Source organism: Castor canadensis, chromosome 2 (assembly GCF_047511655.1).
Source record: "Castor canadensis chromosome 2, mCasCan1.hap1v2, whole genome shotgun sequence".
NCBI classification, from domain to species: domain Eukaryota; kingdom Metazoa; phylum Chordata; class Mammalia; order Rodentia; family Castoridae; genus Castor; species Castor canadensis.
This window is the reverse complement of record NC_133387.1, coordinates 8,524,322-8,545,496: the sequence shown is the minus strand read 5'-3', so window position 1 is coordinate 8,545,496 and position 21,175 is coordinate 8,524,322. Positions and strand designations below refer to the sequence as shown.

The window sequence follows — 21,175 nt, the reverse complement described above, 5'->3', positions numbered from 1 at the left end:
AACTGTAGCTAGAGAAAAACTCATAAAATAATTTAGATCAGTAATACATCTTTAGCAAAGGTTCTGAAGCAAAAGGAACTTTTTAAGAAGTCTTTCACACTTTAAGAAAGCCCATTATGTACAAAGTGGTTCTCCTTTCCTCTCACACACTTCGCCATTCCCACTGAAAGTTTCCGTGGCCTGCACCATGGTTTTACTTTTCTTTCACTGGTAGTCCAATACTGCAAATACACTGTGTCAGAAGTGCATTGGTTTATAAGGAGCAGGGAAGGGGAATCTCTTTTTAAATTGTGAGTCCATAGCATGCAGAACAGGCGTCTTCATTTGGTATATTTTTTAAATTTTTCTTAGAGAGATCTTGTCTGCAGTTATATTGAGGTACACTGAAAAGAATTTTCTAGAAAGGAAAAAAATTGCTACAAAACAAAGGTAAACTACAGGCTGTATGCAAACTCAGTCCACAGCAACCAGGAAACCCTCCTTCTGATAGACTTTTCCACAGCTACCCCAGCAGGCATCTCCTTCTACATCCTCATCCTCTCATCCTGGGACCTCTTCTTTCAGTTCTCCTCCTTATCAATGTCTCCATCAGGACTGCCATCCACACCTCGGTCACTTAGAAGTTATAATCGATTCATTGACTGGTAGATTGTTTCCTCACAAGCTTCAGCTTGGGCCAACTTCACACTCATCAGTGCTTTTTCCTGGTTTGTTAGGTTTGGGTTTTTTTTGTTTTGTTTTATCAGTTGGGTGACATCTTTTGGGCCTCAAATCCCATGATTCCCTCTTCTAGAACTTTTCAAAGCCATACACCTCAATGAACCTGGTGTTTCTGACATCACCTGAAAACAATTTCACAAATCACCCTGGTCCTCTAACAAAGCACATGCACTTCAATGTGTTTGCCTCATTTTGCTGCAAAACCTTAACATAGTCAAGAGGAAAGCTTTACTGAAATCCATCTCTCCTCACTTTGCACTTTTCTGCATCTCTGGGGGAATTTCTAAGCATTTCGGTTTCACAGTTCTCTAAAGAAGTTTCAACATCTCCTTTTATCACAAATAGTCCCCAAGTCACCATCTGGGACTTCCATCTATTCTTTTAAAACTGGGCCCTCTCTGCCCAGCACTTAAGTGTCGCTGACTCCAACTGGGAGGCCATTCAAAACCCAATTGCAAGTCCTACATGGGGTACAGGGTATTGTTTCAAGCCACATATCATTTTAGAATGATTTTTGTCTTTTTCCTTTTTAATCCATCCATTAATATTCAAGAAGTTATTCTCAGAGGTGGTTAAATGCATGGAGAAAACTAAAATTAGAAAGGCTTTGCATTTTGAAGAGGCACTCTGCCTTTGCCTGGCCAATAGGACTTCCCTTTTGCTCCCTTTTCTCTGTGGAAACCTTTGTGGGTGAAGTTATTTTTTTAACCATAATAAAAAGCTTAAAGGTCAAAACGCATGAAGAGAAATATTTCTCAGACTCAAGAGGTTATCAAGATACCAGAGATTTTCAAATGAGTTAATAACATTGATTCTTAAGCTTTGGACATTTCCTTGAAGAATTTAAAAAAAAAATTTTTAATGAATTTTCCCTGGCCAGATTCATTTTCAGATGTGCTTAACACTCAGTTTTCTGGTATGAAAAATGAGATAAAAATCTCTACATTCACAAAGCAAGACTCTGCTAAAAGAAAAAAAGTTTTTTTATGTCTCACAATATGAATGGTAACACAACATAGTTAGGACAAGAAAAGCTTCATACTGAATTATCACTTCTCACAGCCTCAATTTCCTTGTCTGGGCAGTGTGGATGCTTTGGCAGTTGAATGCCATTCTCTGAAATCTTTAGGTCTTAGCATCGTCAGGTTCACAGCATACTTCTAAACCAAAGTGTTGGAAGATCTCTGATTTTGCTGAATTCCAACCAACTGCAAAATTACAGAGACCACAGTTCCTCTAACACTACACACACTTCTGACACCACTAGCAAGTTTCAATAATTCTCCAGAAGCACTGATGGCTGCTGTGCACATGGTTACAGTTACTGCAGAGAAAGTACACAGGTGAAAGAGGAAAAGGCACAGAGGGCAAAGTCTAGAGAAAGTACCGACGGCAAGCTCCCAGTTACCCAGTCACCCTGTGGCATCAGGCTCTCCTCTAGAGCTGATTGTGACAATATGTGTGAGGTAATGACAACCAAGAAAGGTCCCCGAGTGTCTGTTGCAGAATCTTTTCTGAGGCTTCTTTATGTCAAAATGGTAGACGGGTCCCATGACTCAGTTTCCAGCCTGTCAGGGGGTGAAATTATGTAACCCAGAGCATTTATCCTACACTGAATTTTTTATCTATCTGGCATGGTCAGCCCCTATCCTAAACATTATTTGTGGCCAGACTCCAAGTCATATTGCTACACTATTTGGTGTGACCCAAGGTACCAAGACAAACAAACTCCTCCTAGGCAAGATCATTCCAAGGGCATAGATAGCACCTTCCTAAAGCCCAGGCAAAGGCCAGAACTCTTGGAGGCAAGTTTAAGTTTTTTAATTAAAAAAATAATTAACACATAGTAGTGATACATATTTATGGGGTACAGTGTGACCATTTCAATACATATATATAATGCACAATTATCAGATCAGAGTAGTACACATATCTGCCACCTCAGTCATTATGTGTGGGAATATTAAAGTCCACTCTACTGTCTATTTTGAAATACTCAAGTAGTCGTTGTCAGCCATAGTTACCCTGCTGTGCTGAAGAACATTACAAGCTATTCCTCCTGTCTAATTTTGCCCCGTTAATTATTAGTCATCGTCTACCCATCCTTCCCACATCTTTCCATTGCTAGTAAGCACTATTCTATTCTCTGCTTCTATGAGGGGCAAGGTCAAATTCTTTCCCACACAGTTTTGAAAATTTTTCTGTTGAAGACAAGGAAGCAAGAGATTCCCCTATAGTTTATTATGGGAGGAAACTTGGAAATCCTAGCATATCTTAAAGTAGAATCCCAGGACCACCCGCACCAGTCACCTGACACTAACAAAGTGGAGACTTCCAACCTCAAACTTATCAAATTAGATTCTCTGCAAATGAGCCTAGGAATATTCATTTTAAACACATTCCTTTGGCAGTTGTTTTATGCAGGTCAAAATCTGAGAAATGTAATTATGATCTAAGTTCCTTATTCCTAAAAATAGAGTGAAACACACCATGAGATGTTCCAAAAGGAGGAAAGTCTGTCTCTGATTCCACTACTGAGTTTATGAGTTTATCCTGAGCAAGTTGTTGTTCTCCAACATCAAACATCAAGTGTTTGGGAACAGCATTTAGGAATATTTATTTCAAGTAATGTGTTGGCCAACAAATACATAAAGAACTGTTCAATATCCTGAGCTATCAGGAAAATGCAAATCAAGACTAAATTGACACTCCATCTCATCCCAGTCAAAATGGTTATCACCAAGAAAACGAGTAACAACAAATCCTGGTATGGATATAGAAGGGGGAGAGGGGACCTTCATACACTGTTAGTGGGAATGTAAATTAGTGCAGTTACTATGGAAATCACTGTGGAGATTCCTCAAAAAGCTAAAAACAGAACTACTGTGTGATTCTGCTCTTCTGTCCTTGGGTTTATACCTGAAGGAATCAAAGTCAGCATACAATAGAGGCACCTGCACACCCATGCTTATCACAGCGTTATTCACAATAGCCAAGACATGGAATCAACAAGAATGGGTAAAGCAAAATTAAGCCAGGCACCAGTGGCTCATGCCTATAAGCCTAGCTACTTGGGATGCTGAAGGGAAGGCATCCAGAAGCATGTGAAGCCTGAGGCAGGAGCACAGACATCCTCGTTCATCTCTTTCTCCTCTTCAGCTCTCTGATTCCCACAGTGAACTTATTTTCAGCCTTCCTGTCTCTTCTCATGACTCTCTCATGTTATATAAATTCTTTTGTCTTCTGACATCTTTCCGAGAAAAAAGAATCACAATATTCAAAGCACTCCCCGCTGGAAAGTGAAGCTGAGATACCTATCCTGCCAATGGTCAGTTTTGTTGAATGAGTCAAGTGAGGTTTCGCACAGAAGAGCCCTTTGGGAATCACCATCTCTTAAACTTCATCTTAGAACAGAAGAAAGAAATCACTGCCCAAACTGCACCAGTGGTAGCTGTTCCGCTCTTCATGCTTACTCACTATGACCCCTTTCCTTGTCTTTTCTCCATGTTGAGTGGCCAAAGATGTCCTGCTATCTCCAACTGGCACTCGGGGTCTGATGTCTAAATGTTACCTCACCTGCTGGGAGCACTCAGAGCCAAAAAGTCTGCTCTCTGGTCAGTTGTTAAATTTATCACTCAGTACATCAAGCCTGCAGTGATTTCTTTGAGGAAACTCATGATTTAGAATGACAGTACATAGTGCCACCTGCTGGAATTAGATTCACCAAGGGGGGACAGTAGCAAGAGCTGTCCATGGTTTCATTCTCTTCATTGTAAAGGCGCCCAGAAAGCAGGATCCAGCTTCATTCAGCAGCATTTCTGACATCTATACTGTTTTCTCGTGCCAGTGTGCTACTTTGTGCACTTACCTTTTAATGTTTTTTTCTTTTCTCTCTATAATAATTCAATATCTAAAACTACCATGAAGACTAGCTATATTTCATTTGTTATTTCTCTTACAATTTCTTGGAACTTAGGCTATAGAATGTTGCAATTTGAAAGGACCTTAGAGGGAATCTAGTTCAGTAATTTCAATCACATCTTGGAAAACTATAGATATAGTCTCACTTCAAACACCAGTAAACCGAGGAAAATGAAAAGGGAAAACTAAGTGTAGAACTCATGTGTACTGATTCTTAAACGGTACAATAAAAATGGCTTAAACCATAATAATATCTCATATAAGAAGTCTTGAGGTAGGTGACTTCAGGTGACTAATCCAAAAGTTGAACAATGTCACCAAGGACCCTAGTTCATCCCATTGCCCTTTCTATTCTCCTAAGTATGCCTGATGTTTATAAAATAGTTCCAGCAGCATTACAAACCAGTCTCCCACCAAAGGTCAAGGGGCAAAAAAGGGACTAAATTATCCTGTGTCTCTTATGAGCTAAGAAATTCCCAAAAGGCCACCAAAAGACTCCACCCATGTCTCCTTGACCAGGAAAGAACATGTGGGCTGTGGCAAGAAGTGTGAAATGGCCTTGCTTGACTTAGGGAGACACAGGTTTACCCTCAGGATCTGGGATGGAACCTGTACTCATGAACCAGAAGGATGAGACTCTGTCACCACTGCCATTCCTGAGCAAAGTCAAGTCAGCTCACCAGAGAAAAGAGGGGACTGACTGATTTGGTGGAGATGATTGTCCATGGTTTCTCCCATTTCTGCTTATCTTCTGAGCAGGAGGCATTGGCAGCTTCGCTCTCACCTCTTTAAGGATGTATGGCATCCTTAGAGAACAGAAATGTGTCTTCTTCCAAAGCTGAGGGTCATGTGTATCCTGACCAAGATAATAACAACAATGTCTCTCTCCAGGACAAAATTTGAGGAGTTTTGGTAGTATCTCCTTTAAAAGACTGAGAATCTAAGTTCAAGGTTCCTCAGTTGTGAAGCAAACTTACTGCATCTGCAGCATCCTCCCAGGCTGCTCCATGTCACCCCCAGGGACTCGAGGGACAGGGCAAGGGAAGCTCAAATAAATATGAATCTTGTGATACCTGCTAGAGTATGAAAGTCCTTTGTCTCTGACCCAGGAGCCTCATGTCCTCCACCAGCTCCAAGTGGGGTTAGCTTGCAAGTGGGGTGAAATCTCAGACCCGTCCCTGTTCCCAATACCTTTAGAAAGGCAACCATTTGTGTTGCTGCAGTGTTCTTTCCAGTGAGCCAGGCTATTTACACCCAATTCTCAAACATTTATTTCTGGAAGGAAGAAAACTTTTAGTATATAAGAAATTTCTTCTCTACAGGCAGAAACGAAGCAAGACTTCAGGCTCCAAGTGGAGACTCACATTAAGTGAAGACACCGTCATCGGCTCTGGTGTCTCTTATGCTGCCTCCCTTTTACTCGCTCACTGACTCTCTCTATAATTATCTCTTTTAAAATGTCAGTTGCTCTCACCCAGAAGACCAAGTGCAATCAGCCACAAACTGAACTTCAGAAGCTTTTAAAACACATTGGCTGTCTGCCTAGGAGACAGGATTTCTCAAAGGCATCCCTTAGCGATGTCAGGGAACTGACATTGAGTGACTGAGAAAAAGGAGTCTTTCCCTTCCCTCTCACACCCTGCCTTGCAGCCCCTTCCTTAGGAAGAAACGGAAGAGAAGAGGGAGGTCCTGAGTTTGTGAATCCTTTTCCAGCAGAGCCAGAATGGAGACTGCTAAGAGGAGGAAGTTGCTCAGGTTGGCCCTTACCTCGAGTCCCTCTTGTTGCACCCCTTGGGGCGAGAGGCTCTGAGCTACAGCAGGGTCCTGGCAACTTACATTCTTTCTTTAGAGAAAAATATTTCTGAAAAGAGCACCTCAGCCAAGAGAAAGAGGTTGGGGTCCATTGTACAAACAGAGAAAAGTGTGGCTATTTTCTAGTGAGTGACTGCTAGTGCTCAGTATTTCTCCAAATGGTGACAGTTAAAAGACCCAGACAAGGATCCATCATAGCAGAAGGACAGTAGCAGAGGAAATTAGACCAGCAGCATTTCTCCCTTCCAGCTGAACCTCAGGGTTAAACTCAATTTACCCCTAAATTCTATTTCCTCGATGTCAGGCCATGCCTTTAAAACGAAAGGATCCCTCCTACTTAGCTCAGGAGCCTGTGTTCTCCTGCTGTTTTGGCAACTTGCATTTAAAAGTGCACCTACTGAGATGCAGAGCTACAAGAACAGCACGGACTTAATGCTAAGCCAAGGCCATAATCCCCCTTGATTGTATCAGAACTGCAGAGAAAGCTCCATCAGTCTGCAGGTCTACCTGCATTTTCTGATCCATGGAAATCTGCATTTCCACTTCCATGGAAACCATGATGCAGGTCACGGGCCTGCAAGTTCAGTCCTGTCCTGATGACCTCTGGAGGCAGAGGGTCCGAATTTGGATAAAATCTTTTACTAGAGTATGTCTGGAATCACCGCAGGTGTTAAAATTGAAGTTCTCTCTCTAATGACATGAAGGATCAAAATTCCTTGGTACAATTAGGTTGATTAAATTGAGTTCTGTGTTTAATATCCCTGTAGCTCAATAAAGTTAATGCCGCTTTCAGTGGGGCCCGACACAGAGGCAGGGAACAGTGGAGGTCCTGAGTGAACGTGGCCCACTGTGGTTTTTAAATTACAAGTTTGATTGCTTGCGACACCGTCTCAAAATAGTACCAGCCCAAAGAAACTGAATTTTCCATTAGCCCTGGAAAAAATGACAGATATTTAATTAAACTGCTTAGAGATTAGGCAGAAGACTTATTGATGGATAGAGGGCTGAATATCTTTATAAGCAGAGTCAGGAAATTCACTAGTGTTCCACGCCTTTAATGTTGAAAAGAATTCACCAAGCCTGAGGGAAGTCAGGATGTGCGTGCTGCTTCGGCAGGAAGTTACCTCTCCTGCCAGTTGCAAGAAAAATATACGTTTTTTAAAAAGGTTTTATAAAGCACTGGGCGACACTGAGGAACTTCCCATGAAACTTAAAATGTGAAACAAGCAACTATCAAACCCATTTGCCTATTGTTGGAGGTGATTTACTGCACAAAGGAGTTAATTTGGAGGAGATGGGTAAACACAAGAATACTTTGTGGTCAGGTCAGGTGCCGGTGGCTCTTGCCTGTAATGCTAGCTACTTGGAAGGCTGAGATCAGGAGGCTGGATCACAGTTGAAGGCCAGCCCAGGAAGGTAGTTTATGGGACCCCCCCCCATCTCCATAGTGACTAGAGCAAAATGGACTAGAGGTGTAGCTCAAGCAGTAGAGCGCCTGCTTTGTAAGCAGAGTCCTCAGTTCAGTTCAAACCCCAGCCTCACCAAAAAAAAAAAAACCTCCTCCAAAGCAGTAGTCCTCACTTCTAGCCACCCAGGAGCATCTCCTAGAGAACGTTTGGAAATACTAGTGCCCACTCCAGACTAACTCAGTCAACATCTCTGGACCCAGGCATTTCAAAATCTGTCCAGATGACCAAATGTCACTGCCTTAGAGTTACTGAAGAGCCAGATGCAGTCAAAGCTCTGAAATCTGACAAACCCGGGTTTGGATCCTGCCTGCACTAACTCAATCTAAATACTCAATATGTGTTTCTCACTGTCAATTTAACTTCTCTGGGCTTCAGTTTCCTTATCTGGAATGAGTCAATTATGGTAACTTCTTGGAAGGCTTCTTTAGATTAAATAGAGAAATCAGTTACTACCTGGCACACAGACTCCCAGTAGAAATGTATGTTCCTCCCTTTGGTTAGCAATGGTGAGTAATGGACTGATGTTTATCCTTTCTCCAACGATTTTGCCATGGACCTTTGCAGCAAATTCCTGGGTTAGACTATTTTTCTCTCCCTGTTTTGTTTTCCTCCAGAATTCACTGGTGTTTGATATCTAAGAGAAATATACTCACACATCTTTCATGCTTTCTGTTCTTCCAGCTTCCACAGAGGTGTCCTTTTCATTTGATGTTGGAAATGGGCCCGTGGAGATTGTAGTGAGGTCACCCTCCCCTCTCAACGATGACCAGTGGCACAGGGTCATGGCAGAGAGAAATGTCAAGCAAGCCAGTCTACAGGTGGATCGGCTGCCCCAGCAGATCCGCAAGGCCCCAACAGAAGGGCACACCCGCCTGGAACTCTACAGTCAGCTGTTTGTTGGTGAGTAATGGGAAGGGAATCGTGACTTCCCTCTGTTGCTTTAAGAACCTTCACAATGTAAAAAAGGAGTCTATGGAGGGTTTCATAGAGAGCCTTCCAAAATAAATGTCTAGGCCTCTTAATCATTTCTAAGACAGAATGGAATGGGGGAAAAACTCAAGTCCTATGATTCTCTGCTACAAAATCAGACTGTAGGGACATCTCGCAGGGCTCTCTGATATTTTGGTTTAAGGTCTTAAAGCTATATAAAATTATTTGCTCACTTAGCATACTTATAACTGTAAAGAAGGAAGAAAGGAGTAGAGGGAGAAGAGAAGAATGAAGGGAGATGGATGGACTAAGCTCAAGTTTGCTTGAAATGATAAATAGGAGGAGGGTGAGAAGAAGGAAATGGGCTAAGTTGAGATTTGCCTGAAATGATAAATAGACATCCATTCCTTTCTCTGCCCATGCTCAAGTCTAGGCAGAGAAAAATACAGATTTGCCTGACATAGTATCCCTCTATACGGGAAAGAGCTCAGCACTGAAAAGACATTTGAGCACAGCTGAAAACTAACCTTTGAAAGAATTGGATCCAGTCACACAGTCATCTTCTTCATCAATATTTTTGCTATTGACATATTCTGAATTAACCCAAAATTATTTCAAAGTAATACCTGTTTCCATGGCTAGCTGAATTTTTTGTTCTAATAAAATTCATATTTTAGGAAATTAAAAATCTTTCCTTCATTGGATAAAAAGGACCCCACCCCGCCACCCCACCCCACCCCCTGGTTCCCAGGGTTCATCGATCAATTCAGTCAATTGTGGCAGTCTCCCACCAAGCAAAACTAGTTGTGACCTGTTTGCTATTCAACTCATTACACCTGCCACCTGAGCTCTTCCCTTGTGGTAGAGGCTCACTAAGGGTCAATTAATGTTAACGAGAGCCAGTCTCCACAGTGCCTTTCATAGTTATGTTGGGATGCTTGAAGAACATTAAAATGGCAACGTAGATTCAGTATCTACTCCTTTGTGTGATGGGAGCAGACTACAGAACAACATGCTAGTCAGTGAGCCTTGAAAGAGAGAATGACTTGCTAACAAGTCACATCAGCCAGGGACCAGGGAAAGAGTTACAGGTTTTGAAATAAAATACTCCCCAACCTCAATGAGAAACCAGCCCTTTCCAAATCCTTCCCTCAAGTGATAGGTCACAAAATTATACATTGTTTTATATTAGCTAAATATTGGGTTCATTGATTCCTGGTGGTCATGATGAATAAACTCCACTTCATCAATATGTCTTGCCCAAATTACCTTTGACAAATATCTTCCTAAATTCTGCTAATCTCCCATCCAAGTACTAACCAGGCCCAACCCTGCTTAGCTTATGAGATCGGGCGTGTTCAGGGTGGTATGGCCATAGACTAAATTCTGCTAATCTCAAACATGCTTGGCATATTCAGCTTGGTTTTCATCATAACAGGCGACTTTGGCTCAATTGATCATTTTCCTGACCTTACCCCTGGATGTAGAGTCCAAATTCAGTTTTAGCCATTTCTCCCTACTTACTATAGTTGTCTAGGAGAATTTGGGAGACTAGTGAGGTTGTAATATGAAAAGGGATAGGAGAAGTATTTATTATGGTCCTTGAAGTAATGGAAAATTACCAGAGAGTAACTTATAAAAAAGAAAACAGAGAGCTGAAGTCAGAATTCTACAGAGCAGTGAAATTTAAGGACTAGACACAAAAAGTACATCTCAGGAAGAAATGGAGCAAACGAAGAATGGAGTAAATGAAAGAAAATTAGGAGCAGGAAAAGAGCATTTTATGAACAAGATAGTAGCAAATAATATCAAGAGCCATAAATTTTTAAAAATCTAGAAAAATATTCTTTACATTTAGCAACTGTGAAATCATTGATGACCTTGGAAACAGAAGTTTCTAGATAGTAGACTGACAATGATGAGTCAGCAACTTCTTTTCTATTGATACTAAAAAGGAAAGTCTCAAGTTCCAGTTTCCAATTTCCTGTTATCTTAGAAGTGGGCAGGATGCACATCTCCCTGACAAAAACTAGTCTATCCAAGCTGAGAAATATTGTTTGGCAGAAGAAGTCTACCCCAGGATAAGTGGAGAGGAGCATTGTTTCCACAATAAGACAAGTTCAACAGCTTTGAAGTCCTAAAGCCAGTTATCCCAAAACCATTCAATAAGGATACAGACAACTGGGGTCATTGGTCTCAGCTCAGCTCTAATGAAAGTTTGTTATTGACCAAATAAAGAGTTCTCTCTCTGAACAATTTTCTCACCTGTCTAGTAAAAAAGCTAGAGTAGTGACTCTCCCAAATTTCTTCCATCTTTAGACGTTTATGATTATAAGCTCAGTAATGGTTGAATGAGACCTGGGTAGCCAAGTGGCCAACTTTTCCCCAGGGTTATGTGGCTACCAACATGGGCCTTGAATGCCCTCTATTACTTGCCAACTTGGAGACCACTGACAAATCCCTTCATGTGTCTGAGTTAAATTGAAAGACAGTTCGTGTATCTTGGAATTAAATAAGGTATTCCATACAAAGCACTCAGTACTTAGCATAGAGACAATACTCATTAAATGTGACCTATTTTTCTTCATATCCTTTACTTTTCAGTCCCTTTTCTTTCTTCTCTCCCACTTAATATTCACTCTCTCCTAAAGAAACCTCTTCCGACTGACTCATTTCTTCCTTCTCAAAATACTAACCTACAATGTGATAACTTCACCCCACATGCAAAAATTTCTCTCAAGTTCTTCACTTACTGACCACAGTGGCTACAGAGCAGCCAGCAAGGACCCAGGGGTTTCTCCCATCAGCCAAGAAAGCAGGCAAGAGTCCATCAGAAAACATCACATCAGCTCACTGCCAGCAGCTGAGACATGGGGCAGAGATGCCCATGAGTTCCACAGAGGTTCCAAAGAAGGAAGAGCTTCAACACAACTTAAGGACACACCAGTCTGAAGGGAGTTCTTGGCTTTGCACACAGAGTGGCCTCCAGGAAGGGCCAGCCTTCACCATTCCCTGTGTTAGCAAGGCCAGACCCCTATCTCCTTTTCTAAAGTAACTGAAAAAAACAGAGAAGACATCATTCTCACTTTACATCTAAAATATAACTAGAAGCTGTCATCCAAAAAGGGCTAATCAAAATCATTTGGAAGTAATAAGATTCCAGCTATAATTCTGATCTAGTAGAAAAATAACAAATAAATGTAAAAATTACAACTGACACAAGAAGGAAAAAGCAGTTACTGGTATTTGTCTGAATGGTGTAGGAAACTTTTTTTCCATTTTTGGTCCAAAATGAGGAATTAGCATATGACAAGTTCCCTGGATGGCCTGACAGAAGCACACATACCACATGGTGAGCTGGACCTCAGCCAGCCCAGGTGCTTAGATCCCAGGACCCATGGAAGCCATGGACTGGATTTTTCTTAGGGGGTAGAGAGCGGCAGACAGGCTTGTAGTCATTATCTAAGCATGTGAACACCAGGCTGGCCTGAGCCAAAGCCCTCTGGCACAGAGATATACCAGGGACTCCAGAGTCCTGGCAGCTGGGGCCTCAATGGCATCCTGTGAAGAAGACAGTGTCTGTTGGGTCCCCAGCCCAGGAGCCTGGCAAGTTTTTCAGGGCAGACATTGGAACAAGTCAGCTTACAGCAAGCTAGACACAGGGCAGAGCCTGTGTCTCTTGATGACTGTCATTTAAGGAGGAGTTCAGAGTTCAAAGATCTCGGACTGCTTCGGATAGCTTCAGGATATGTCCTGGTCCTAAGTGGTTCCTTGAGAGGGAAAGATGAAATCATCTTAACTAATAACAAATGTCCAGGTTCAGCCCACTTGACTCTGACAGTTTCTGAAATCTCTTTGGATGTTGAAGGGGCCATCTCTTCTGGCCCCTGAATATAGAAAGGAGTTAAAAAATCATCCTCAATCCTTCAGTCCTTTTGTGTTGGGTGAGAAGCCCAATGGGAGACTCAGTGGGAGAACCACTGTCTTCTGTAGGTACCCCTCCCTCCTCTGACAGTTTGTCTAGCAGAGACATTTCTCACCTAGGTAACAACCTGAGTCTGTGGAAGAGCTGACATTTATTAAATGGACTTACAAGTAAATGAAGACTAGAGTGGGGGACCATTCTCTGAGCCAAGCTTGGTTGGCAGACTCTTAAAAGAGCCCAGTTTCTTCCAACTCAATAATATGGCTTGTTTAGTCAGCTGCTCCTTAAACCCTCCAAGTTCCAAAAAAATCATGGATGGATAACTTCAGCACCATCTGAAATGCTAAGTAATTCAGAGAGCAAAGAGAAAGTCAACATTTATGTGCAAGGGGAGAAACTGGAATTCCAGTCATGAAGTGTTCCCAAATCTGTAGATGAACAAAATGATCATTTCTCCTATCTGAAAAGTTTTCAGTAAAAAATCTACAATCCAAATTACAGGAGTTGTAACAGAAAATAAGCACTTGCTCCCATTCTCTGCAAGCCTGGCTCAATAGCAACATGAGTCCTATCAAAGAGGTCTAGGATGATACCTCAAGGCCAAGTATATTATATGCTTTATGTCATTCAATCCACACCAGAACCCTAAGAAGGGAATACTATTGCTACTTCCTGTTTTATTTTCACAGGTAAGAAACTGAAGCTAAAGATTAGTTCACTCACCCAAGGTCATGCCCCTAGTAAGAGACAGGAAGGAATTTGACCCCTAGCTGTCTGATTCCAGAGACCCAGCACTTAGCTGTTCATCTTGTCAAAGCAGAGTTTACCTGGCAAAGAGGAACAGGCCAGGAGACTTTTACCCAAGGCCATTGCAACAGGGGAAAGAGACCAGAGCTCAGTCCAAAGTCAAATCCACTTCAACCAAGAGCAGGAGAGTTATTTGTTTGGTTGATTGGTTTTTGTTTTTCATTGTGTTAAAATACACATGGGAAAATTTTTAAGAGCTATAGCAGGAGAGTTCATATCTGTTTGCTAATTGTCTTCACTCAATCTTCATGTGCTCATCTTCCTGAGAGGAGGTACTTTTACAATTTGGAGCAAAGGCAGCCTGGGGAAATCAGGTCCCACCCTCCCACAGAGACTGGAAGATGGAGCTCTATCTCCTTTGATGTTTACATTTCAAGAAGTGACTGCCAGGTCCCAGGAATACACCCCTAGGTTGTAACACTCTTCTCAAGGGCCTTTTAAAAGATTCACATCTCAAGGGGATAAGAAAATGAATTAATAATTACTGTGCAAGTTTTCTAAAGTAAATGCTCTTAAAATAGATGTCAGGGATCTCAGATCAGGAAGAAAACCTGTCTAAAATTCAGTCAACTGAAGGAGAATATTTAAGTCATCTTGGTCAGTCTATGTGAGGGCATCTCATCTGGGATGACACTGTGGTCCAAGGAGCATTTGGAAAAGTGTGGTGACGTTGGGTGCTACTTTCAACTATAAGCTATTTGGCTGGCTCCCAGCAATGCACAGAAGAATCCATCCCAATCAAAATTGCCACACCCCAAATGACAGCAGTGCCCCCACTGGGAAGCATTGCTCTTGCTTATGGAGTCCATGGTAGGAGAACGTAATTTATCGGAAGTGGAGGTCGAGCCAGGCACAAGTCAGCCCTGGCAGGTATTCTGTGGATTATGAGGTCTCTGGTGGGAAAAGATCAAGGCAGGCAAGAGGATCGCTGTCAGGCACAGAGGTATGAATTAGCATGAGAGTTTCATGAAAACTCACTCTTGTCTTCATCGGAAATGAGAAACCTCATTTAAGAGTCTATATAACATGGGAATATGCCCTGCCTCCCTTCCTCCCTTCCTCCCTTCCTCCCTCCCTTCTTTCCTCCCTCCCTCCCTTCCTTCCTCCCCACCTTTCTTCCTTTTCTTTCCATCTCTAACGATAAAGCCTTTACAAAGATCATTGAAGCATCTCAAATCTGGATCACATTCTTCAGATCTTCTTCCCATGTCTCTCATCAGCATTCCATGTGCCCTCCTGGAAATTCTTGCTTCCCTTCCCTTCTGTGGCTGCATATACACACTCCTGCTTTTCCTCCTACCTCACAGGTCCCTACTTTACTCTCTCCTGCATTCTCTTCCACACAGACCCTTCTTCTCTTCTTGATCTATCCATTGTCCTGATGGTCTCATCCAGCCCAATGTCCAGGGCTTTCATTGCTCCTTATACGCCAATGACCCTTTAATTTAAATTTCCTGACCTCACTCTTCTTAGGAACTCTAGATCCACTTATCCAACTGACATCTCAACTTGGACATCTGAAGGACTCTGAGCATAAACACTGCAGAAGGAATCTTCATGCCAACCCCAAGCCTGTTCCTCCACCAACCTTCCCCCTGTCTGTAAATTGCATCCCCATCCACCCATTTTTGCTCAAGTCCAAAATTTGGACTTAGTCTTGATTCCCCTCTTCCTTTTCTTTCCCTCAACATCCAATAGTAAGTCATGGAACTCTACCTCTAGGCTGTGCCACAGTTGCAGTCACTGCCCAATATTGCCACAAGTCCCACCTTCATCAAAGTCGCATTGTTTCCTGCTTGGACCACTGCAACTGGTGCCTAACTGGTCTCCATGGTTGTGGGACTCTGCTTGCACATACAAAACTTATTCCTTCCTTGGAGGCTTTGCACTGGGTGTTCTCACTACCTGAGATACTGCTCCATCATTGGCGAGGCTGGCTTCTTCTTGTCATTCTTTTCTCGCTTCTGTTACCTCCTTATGGAGAACTTCCTGACCACACCACCTAATGCAGCCAGCCATTCACCATTTTCAGTTCTCCTGAGAACTTGGGATTTGTTTTTGTGTCTTCCTACTAGAAGGAAGGGAAGGGAAGCTACATGACAGCAGAGCTTAAGGTACTAGGATCCAAGCAAGCACTGGGCAGTAGTTTCCCAATGAATATTTGTATGAATGAATGAAACATGAATTGCATTTTTTGCTACTTCTCTGAGTTAATATTCATATTCAAAACCAGATCATGTCATTTCTAATTCAAGAAGATATTTTTCTAGATAATTTTTCTCCAAACTCTTTTCTTAAATTCTGATGATACTTCCATCTTTGGAAATACCTTTTTCACTAAGTATCACAGACTGAAATCAAGCATGACAGAAGCTAAAAAAAAAAAGTCACAGAGAAAGAATATTGAGAAAGACAGCATCTCAGATCAGTCTAGACCTTGAATATAGTTTTCAATCTCCTTGATATCAAATTGAGGTCCTGCTTATTTGGCTGTAGCTGAGACCTTAATGCTTAGCCTCTGCCTCAAACCTGGATGACAGGTCTCTGGTTCACTCCCAGATAGAGACAGGGAATGATGTCATGGTTAGACCATTGCTGCAAGAGAAAACATAAAATGATGTGCTAGATAAAATCTGGTAAGAAAATAAAATTGTCAATAAACTCAATGCAAAGCAAAAATGCAAATGAATTGCAGAAGTTCCTCCATGGAATATTCCTTATACGTCACAGCTGTTCACCACGAGGTTCTGACACTCTGATTCCTTTCTTGTCCTGTTCACCCTTCACAGAGCTCTGTCAGGCTGTGACCTGCATCAGCTGCCCTCTTCTCTACAGAAGTCCCTAACCAGCTGCTGCAGACAGGGACAGCCCGTCTCTACCAACAGTTCACATGTGCATTAGTGATCAAAACTCATTAACTTTTACAACTCAAGCTCTGTTTTCCAGTTAGAATTTTAACATATGAAATGATTTTTACTCTTTTTTTCATGTGGTCCTAACACAATCAAATTGATAGTGTTCTTTGAACTTCTGAGCCTCAACCAGAAGGTAAACTGTGACTACCTGTTACCACAGGTGCTGAGCTACTCATTTCTAGGCCTGAGATTATGTGGATAGAAATTGTTACAGAAATATTTTTAACCTGGTATGAGGTTCACCTTCAAGTCACCTTCAGTGTAAAGTAGCTCACATGCTACAGAGAAAATGCTTCAGGGACTCCGCTCTTCCAGGCAGTTGTCTGACAGCAACAGCAATGATCTGACCCAGAGAAGGCATTTAATATAAAGGGATCGATTTTGTTAATATGGGAAAAGATTTCAACAAGTTTAGCAAATCATTAATGATGCAGGGTTTTTTTTTTAATTCTTTCAGTAAGGACTTAGCAACTCAACTCATGATAATAAATGGCAGCTGTCAAGTAGAAAAGGATTATAGGGCTGCACATGGTGTTCACATCTGTAATCCCAGCTACTGAGAGGCAGAGATGGGAAGAATCACAATTTGAGAGCAGGAAAAGAAAAATGTTAGTAAGATCCATCTCAATCAATAAACTGGGCATAGTGATAGATAACTGTGATCCCAGCTAGCCAGGAAGCATAAGTAGGAAGATCGCAATCCAGGCCAGCTCAGGCAAAAACGAAAACCCTCGTCAAAAATAACTAAAGCAAAAAGAACTGGAGGTGTGGCTCAAGTAATAGAGTGCCTGCCTAGCAAGCTCAAGGCCCTGAGTTCAAATCCCATTACAACAAAAACAGAAAAGAAAATAGGATCAGTAACAGAAATATTGGAGTAGGTGCCCCATAGTTTCTCCTGTGGTGCACTAAGGAAAGAAGAGAGAAGACACTGCTTTTGTTAGTCCTGCCTTCAGACAAACAGGATTGTTTCCCATCAAAACTTCCCTCCTTCCATCTCCTTTCTTGAGCCTCGTTGATCAGTGTTCCACTGGTTTTAATTTTACTTTACTCTTTTTCCTCCTTTCTCCTTTTAACCATTCGCTCCACATCATCCTCTCACTATTACTGGCACCCTTCAGTGTGTTTTATGTACAGCCTTCTAACTCCACCCTCTGTTCAAAATATGTGTGTGTTCTTGAAAATGCTTAGCACTGCCTTTTGCGTGCCATGGGTTATGTAAACTATCGTGCTACAAATCTCATTCTGTTTTTCTTACTCTTTTCACTCCACCTTATGTTGTGTAAGAGGATTTATCTGTGTAGTCCTATGAGTGTTGTGTGCACAGGGGTCCTTCATGCACACATCCTACACCTCATTTATTACATGCCCCCCAACCCTGCTACCACAAATAACCCTTCAGTGAGTGGATTTACACATCACCTGAGTGAGAGTCTCTCATGTGTGTGGGGCGATGTCCAGGAGAATTACCAAATCATAGATTATGTGTGTGCCCGATTTCACTAAGGGGTGCTCTTGAACCTCCCACTTCCTAGCACAAATCTCAAACCCCGTTCATCGAATTTCTATCAATAGTTCTACTGATGGCAGCTTTCTATAACTCCAGGTAATTTGCTAGTTAGATGTGTGCTTGTTCTTCTTGATTATTTGCTCCTTGTACCAGTGTATCATTTTCAGTACGATGCTTTTTATCTCAGTTTTGGTTCTACTCTGGAAACAGCCATATAAGCTTTCTTGTTAATATTTTCCTGGTAGTTTTGGACAAACATCTGTATTTTAGTCTAAATGGGTCTCTTAGTTATCAAATTGCTGAATCTTTTAAAAATCCAATTTGAAAATGTCTTTCTATATTATATTAGGATGTACTTCTGCATTTTTGCATTACTTGTGTTTTTATTTACCATGTTTTGTTTGTTTGCACACTCTCCACCCCACTCTACTTTCCATTAATGAATTGAATATTACCCTACTGATTTGGAAGTTGAAATTTCTACTTTCATTTCTCTAGCAGTGATGCCTCCCTAAAGTATTAAGAGTCGTGCTTATGCATTTTGGGGGTTTGTTTTGAAACAGGATCTTACTATGTAGCCCAAGTTGTCCTCAAACTCATTGTGTATCCCAGACTGACCTCATACTTGCAATCCTCCTGCCTCAACCTCCCTAGTGCTGGGATTACAGGGTGCACTACCATACCCAGCTCATACTTAAGCTTTTTTCCCCTATCATCCACTAAGATGTATCAGCATGCGTGTTGTTCTTCTGAATAAAATGGGAGCCCAAACACACACTGACTCCTTCCCTACCACACTACTGGCAGGTCAATGCCATCTATAGTTTTAAGTGTAGACTATTATGAGTACAATGATTCACAACTGCTTATGTAAAAACACTAGTATTTTGGGCTGGGGGCATGGCTCAAGAGGTAGAGTGCCTACCTAGCATGCAGATTTCCTGGGTTCAATCTCCAGTACTGCAAAACAAAACAAAAAAAAATAGTATTTAAGTCTCTCTTTTCACTGACTCTTATTTCCCAAATCTTCTTATGTCCTCTTGTATTTATTTCTCTTTTTACTTGGTTTGATGCCCAGCACTGCCTAAAGGAAATAAATGAATAAGTAAATAAATGAATAAGTAAATAAATGGAAAACTTCACAGGTAAATCCTTCTGAGAACTTGCTGCCTACACGTCTTCACCAGCTCCCATATTTGAATCAACGACCTGAAGACAGTAGTTGGTTATCTTTTATGACCAGTATTGCTACTGAGAATTTTGACATAGGTCACATTTTATTCCAGTTCTTTAGAGACTTCTTTTTTCTTTCATGTTTCTTGATGTCACTAGAATACAGGAGTTTGTAGCCCTCTTGGGGTCATGGCAACCTGGAGAGGCCTATATCTCTTTCTAGAATAATGTTTTGTATGAATAAAACAAAATATGCAAAATTACAAAATAAAGCAAATATAATTGAAATAAAATTATTGAAATGTTAAAGATGTCAAATTTGTGATACAGTAATCATATGTGTTTGTTAGTATTAGGTGCTTAAAGTAATAAGACCTAGTGTCAAGTCCAATAGCTACCAGAATATCAAATTAATCATCTTCATAAATGATATTTTTAAAGACACAGTTGTAATGGAATATGAAAATACCTTTTATATCCATTGGCAACAGTATCTCTAATACCTTCATAATGTCAATAATAATGTCACTGAGGTTTTCCCTGCATTTCTAATTGATAGAAAATGCTAAATTTCTTTTACAAGTTAGTGAATGTAAAAATGTAAGGTTCCCCACCCACCTTCCCAGAAATTCTGAGTGCTGCATTAGCAGCCCTGTGGTCATGGATCTCAGGTTAAGATCCATGGCTTACAGCTGTGGGTATTGTTTGGGTTTGTTTTTTGGTGTTTTTTTTTTTTTTTAATCTATACCATTTAGGACTTTTTGGGTCACTGAATCAAAAGTCCAACATTGCTTCTTCTAGAAAATTTCGGATTATTGTTTATTCAAGTAGTTCCTTATTTGTGTTTACTCTTTTCTCTTTTTATAAGGCTGTTGTTATACAGATGTTGACTCTTCCATTTTTTACGCACCATAATTCTCTCATTTTTTTAATCTCACCCCTTTTCTGTTGCCTTCAGGGAGAGTTTTTGACTCAATATTCCAACCCACTAAAACACTCGTCAGCTCTGTCTCTCTTTTGCTATTCAACCTCTCCAGGAAATTATTTCAGTAATTACAATGTTTTTCATTTCTGTACACCCCACCAGTCCTTATTCATAATAGTTTGTCATCATCCATGTTTCCAGTATCATGAAGGTATCATTATGCTAATTTTGCTTTACTGCTTCTTCACATCTGCACCGTAATTAAGACGTCTGTTATGGCAATGATATGATTCTCTGCTGGTACAGGTGATGCTGAGTGTTGCTCTTCTCTCATAGCACTTCCTGTCCTCATAGGAGTGACCATGTTTCCTTGTGAGCTCAGGTTCATTCCCTTGAGATTACCAAACGCCTTCTCTACTATTGTCCACCTCTGGGCAGAAACAAGAGCTCAGGGTCAGAAGTGTGCTCCTCCAAAAAAGTAAGGGTATAGATAAAACTCCTGTCTCGGGACCTGGAATGGCAGTTGTTGCCATCTGTCTCAACCCTTTCTTGTCCCCACACCAAGTGTCCCTCACCCCCCTCCATAATACACAACTTCAAAGTCCCTTACTTCTACTCAGGCTGGGGCAGCCATATTCTAGAAAATGTTGGATTATTGTTTATTCAAGTAGTTCCTTGTTTGTGTTTACTCTTTTCTCTTTTTAATTCTTAAACCAATGGTATATCTAAATCAGCTAAATCTATTCTCTCACTATCCCTCTTTAGGAAGTAAATTATTACTACATTGTCCATCTCTAAAATAACCGAATCCAATAGCCAAATAAGACAGTTGTCTTATTTCATTCTTTTCCCTTGTATAAATATTATAACTTAATATTTATAACCTCATACTCCTGTAAATCCTGACCCCAAAGCATTCTTTTCTCTCATTCTCTCTGCTAACCCCCCCACCTTCTTTTCAATCCCCAAGATTCTGGTTTTTTCTTCTAACTTCTCAACCGTACAAAACCCATACATCCATGAGAGTTGGTCATCAGATCTGTGCTGATTACTCCCAACTCCACTAATTCA

The 21,175-nt window shown here is 41.2% G+C and overlaps 1 protein-coding gene across 1 annotated transcript in view; it reads left to right on the top strand.

Annotated features, from left to right (window-relative positions):
* The window catches only part of Cntnap2 (contactin associated protein 2), a 1,948,854-nt gene that overhangs the window by 1,716,379 nt on the left and 211,300 nt on the right, over positions 1-21,175 (top strand). The window contains exon 17 of the mRNA XM_074061335.1: positions 8,604-8,822. Within this exon, the coding sequence (XP_073917436.1) occupies positions 8,604-8,822 (219 nt within the window). The remainder of the gene's footprint in view (positions 1-8,603; positions 8,823-21,175) is intronic.